Here is a 4,644-nt window from a genome sequence, read left to right as displayed (position 1 = left end):
CATGACAATGGCAGTGAGTATTGCAGTGAGCCAGTCACTCTTTGCCGAAGTGTTATACAAATGGTAGCTCTCAGCCTCTTTGAACAGTTGGAAATACTTCATGTCCCCATTAATCCTTGTGTTATTTTCAGTTCCCTATTCTGAGAACTACTCTGCAATCTACTCTCCAAAGAAGTTAACTGGAACCACTCCATCTTGACGGCCTGCCTGCCCAGGAGATACAATCATGGTCTCAAGGTTATGATTCATCTGAACAGTATAGTTTTCGTCAACGTTGAAGATGGCAAAATTATTTCGTTGATGCTCCTTTTTTTTTTGGACCATAATGAAAACTGACTAGATAAACGTGGATTTTTAACAGACATTCCAAGTCTCCCGGAAGTTCTGGGAGTCTCCCTGATATAGATAGACTATGCGAGGTGGTGTTTTATAATGCGAATGAGAGCGGGCGGGCAATACAATTAATCATGCACCATGTGCGGATTAGAACTACTAGCTTGAGCAGACAACAAGAGAGCGCGGGGTGTGGGGAGGCGGTTACTTGTGAAACCTATGCATCGTATCTGTCCAAAGCGATTCAAAGAGCATTCAAGGTGATTGGTTGTCAGAGAGCTGATTGGATCAGTCCGATAATTTTTGCGTTACTCTCCGGCAGTTACCTAGTTACCACTCAAAGCTGTGCATCCTGTAAAACGGCAGAGGTTCAATCTTCAAGTAAATAACGAAAATATAAGACAAATTTTACAGCAGAATATACTAAAGTATCTCCACGTCTAGTGAAGGTGAGGAACAGTGGTGGACCTAGACCAAATTTACCAGGGGGCCAGGAGGGGCCCAGCGTGTTTTCATTGTTGTGAAAAAAAAAACATTTAGCAGATGAAAACTGGGATCCTATCTCAATAGCACTGAAGCTATCACCTTATTGCTTTTGAATAATTAGTAAAGCAGCAGTTGTAAAAAAAAAAAGAAAAAAAGAATTAAATAGATCCAAAGGACCTATTGGTAACCATGTCGGTTCCAGCGCAGGTCATCGTTTGAATTTCTTTTAAGTATTCTGTCAAACCAAGCTGAAACTTTAACAGTTGACTCTCCAAAAACACACAGAGAAAAGAAAAACACCCAGCAAGATGCAAATAAATTGAGAAACTTGGCATTCTTATAAAACAAACTAAATATGAAAAAAAAAATGTTATGGTGGATTTATACTAGGATAGAACATGTTTTGAAATGCCAGAGGATGTTAACAAGGTAACGGGAAATTCTGAGTTCTAATATGATTTGATATGATGACAGATTATTAGTTATTAGTGTTTTTAAGGTATAGTTGGCTTACAATTGAGTTGATGGTTGATGGTGATTTAAAGGAATGGTCCAGTCACATTCAGAATACAAACTTCTGAAAGTACTTTAAGTATGAAATTATTACATACTTTTCAATAAATGATAAGTCTTTTTAATTAAGAGTAATTTCATTTGAATGCGCTTTACCGGAGACATCCACTTTTGTCAAAGAGTACTACTGCCATCTACCGGTTTATGACGTCACACTGCGGTATCGGCTGTTGATCAAGTCCTAGTGCTGTGCCTGTGTTTTTCATAACACGCTATTATCCATGACGGTGACAACCAGTTCACTATGCGAAGCAGAGAGTAACAGATGAATGACGTGTTTTTTCTCTGGCCAGAGGTTTGACGGCAAATCCTCCCTGTTCAAGTTGGCAATCCAACAACGAACTTATGGTGGATCATGAATTGGAAAGGTGAAATGTTAATTTTTTTTCCCACTTTTACTCGATGCATTACAACATCCAAATCCCATGCAATCGGGCATTGTCAATTTATCTATAGCTCTCGCGGATTTAAATGGTGAAGTCCTCTCAAAATCTTAAATAATTGTTGTTAATTGGAGGGGTGTCTATTAGTTCCCATTGATTTTGCTTCTAAAGCAGGGAGAATGGCCTTTGGCTTACTGCACCGCAACATCCCTGCTGGAAGATATCAGGAGTGAGGGTTTACTATATCTGGGCAAAAATGTCTGGAACCCATACTCAGTACTCAGATCGCAACGAAAAATATTGTTTTGATCTTTACTGATTAACTAAATTTATTAAATTACTGTGAACGTATTTGTTTTAGGTATAAACAATGACCCTTTGGTTATTCCTTGCTGACCGGACTTTTCCTTGAAGATAGCCAGATTCTAAGCAGGACCAACATATTGGGTTCTGTTAACAAAAAAAGTTGCTGTTCGATGCAGAATAAAATATGATCTCAAGACAACTCGGGGCGATGTTGACCTTCAAGACTCCTTTCTAAATGTTGATCCCCAAAGTTTCCACAACCTTGCTGCATCCTATTACTAGGTCATTGCCTTCACTACTGCCAGTTGCCAAATTTTTTTTGTTTGCCTCCAACATATAGGTCATGGTTCCTAAATTCCGGTCCATGATGTCTCATCTCAGCCAGCCTCCAGGTTTGTCTTTGTCACCGACCTACGAGAACTCTGCTCAACCAGGCTTCAGGACTAAGACTCTGCCTATGTCTAGGGCCTTTTTTTTTTACTCCTGATTGGTTAAAGCCCAACTTTGATAAGTGGGCACATTCACAAATTATCAATCTGGCTTGTCAGGCTACATAGGTCTGGCGTCCTTTGGGTAAATGGGAGGTCTTGAGATGATCTATTTGGTTTTTTTTAGTTTAATTTGAGGGTTCTGTGCCCTTAGTTTGTCAGTTCTTTAATCTTGATTATTGCATTTTTTTAATCTATATATTATATTGGTTTATTCCTTGTTTCTCCCTTTCTGCCGTGGTAATTTTTTCCTCTTCAGCCTTAGTCACCAGTTTAGTGGTTTCATCTGAAACTCTTCATTATGTCCATTGTCTGCACATTTCAATTTACAGTAATAGCCATTCAAAATTTCCCCACTTTCCTTGATGTGCCCTTAGGTTGTCCTTGGCTGGTCCCTTACAATTCCATTTTAAACATTAATCTTTGTACTAAAATATTCTTTCTGTCGTGATTTATGGACATTAAGATCTAAAGATAAGCATCATCTCCTGTTCAGACCCTGTAATTCAGCGAAAGGGTGAAGTCAGATAAAAAAAAAAAAAAATGCACCTCGAGGAGAAGGAGGGGGTTACTGCAGAGGCTGGAAGTTGGAGAGGATTTTGCTGGGAGTTGCAAAGAAGTGGGCTGCCATTCGGCTGGCGTTTGGCTGGCGTTTGATAATGGGAAGGGCCATTTTGAAAGGCTGCTACTGTGTTACTCATGCCTCCAGTTTGATTTTGTTTTCTACTGGGTCCTTTATTTTGCTTACTGTCTCTTTGCTGATGTGGGCTCCTGATCTGATTTGTAAGTTTTGAGTTGTTTCTTAAACTTCTTATCCATGCACCTACTAATGCGACACTACAACGGCAATAACTTGTGCAATGAAAATAGATATATGAAATATACATGTTTTCCCACATTTTTACTGCATGTTTTTTACAGCACTTTTACAGCATATTTCTAATGGTCAAACATTTCAAACCTTTTCTTTAAACTTTATTGAAATTTTAAACCTACAATGCGATCCTAAAATCTGATACAATTTTTACTTGTTTGGTGAAATAAAGACGTACATTCCACTAAGCCTATTAAAAATGCTATCATGATAAGCAAATATTTTTATGATTTAATAGAAATATTGTGAAATTGGAAGGCTTTCAGGATGTAACTCATTTTTTTGCTTATGATAGTGAAAGATTTTCAAAAGTTAAGAGTTTATTTTTTTCAGTTTTTTCAATGTGTTTTTAAATAATAGACTAAAAGAAAAATAAATGTAACAGCTCCTTAATGTGTGTGTTAAAATCACTTCTATGTTAATATGTATTAATGTAGATAATACACTAATAAGAGTTAATACAAATACAGAAGTTTTTAGTCAGCTTCATACAAAAATATCTTAGACATTTTACACAGATTAAAAGAGAAATTAATAGATAATGTAAAAAAGTTGTTTATAAATGATGAAGGCTTTAGAAGTAAAGCATTGTGTTGAATCTATTACTCACCATATGTGTCCAGCATGCTCACTTCCCCAACAGATACATTCAGTGGGTCTTGTAGTAGCACACCAGCTCCCTCAGATAAACCTGGAGGATACAGTTACTTAAAAATAATTCATTGCACCTTTGCAGCCTGTGATGGACTGGATGATAAAATATTTTTCTAAAGCATAATAATGTTTTTATTTTGCTTATCATTTAGTAAAACTCACCTGCAATGGTTGCAAGGAGAATAAGAAATGTAGCTTCTGCTTTCATATTTCTTCTATGAAGTATAAGATAGAAGTGTAGATATGTCTTTCCCCTTTTTGACTGTTGTTGGCTTTTATGAGGTATTTAAGTACAGTAGCACAAGGAAGTCCAAGTGTTTGTCCTTAAGAGGTCTACTCAAACTAATTTATGAATGATTAACAATGGACAGCTTCGATTGTCTCATTGTCCTTCAGCTAAACTATTGTGCAAAAAGGTTTAATTCGTAGGTAACTGTCAATGTGTGATTGTGGAATAATCTGCAGAAATTTAGAGTGGAGCAGTATAATTAGGATACTGGAGATTTTATTAACAAAGGGAACTTATGGGGGATGGATGGAGTGGAGC

General features: G+C 37.1%; 1 protein-coding gene across 1 annotated transcript in view; it reads right to left on the bottom strand.

Annotated features, from left to right (window-relative positions):
• The window catches only part of LOC107100312 (carcinoembryonic antigen-related cell adhesion molecule 8-like), a 10,628-nt gene extending 6,496 nt beyond the window's left edge, over window positions 1-4,132 (bottom strand). Inside the window, exon 1 of the mRNA XM_015398755.1 lies at window positions 4,054-4,132. Coding sequence (XP_015254241.1) covers window positions 4,054-4,069 — 16 coding nt within the window. The 5' untranslated portion in view covers window positions 4,070-4,132. The remainder of the gene's footprint in view (window positions 1-4,053) is intronic.
• Window positions 4,133-4,644: the final 512 nt, after the last annotated feature.

Source organism: Cyprinodon variegatus, unplaced genomic scaffold, assembly GCF_000732505.1.
Source record: "Cyprinodon variegatus isolate N-32 unplaced genomic scaffold, C_variegatus-1.0 Scaffold959, whole genome shotgun sequence".
Classification (NCBI taxonomy): Eukaryota; Metazoa; Chordata; class Actinopteri; order Cyprinodontiformes; family Cyprinodontidae; genus Cyprinodon; species Cyprinodon variegatus.
This window is presented reverse-complemented; position numbering and strand designations above follow the sequence as displayed.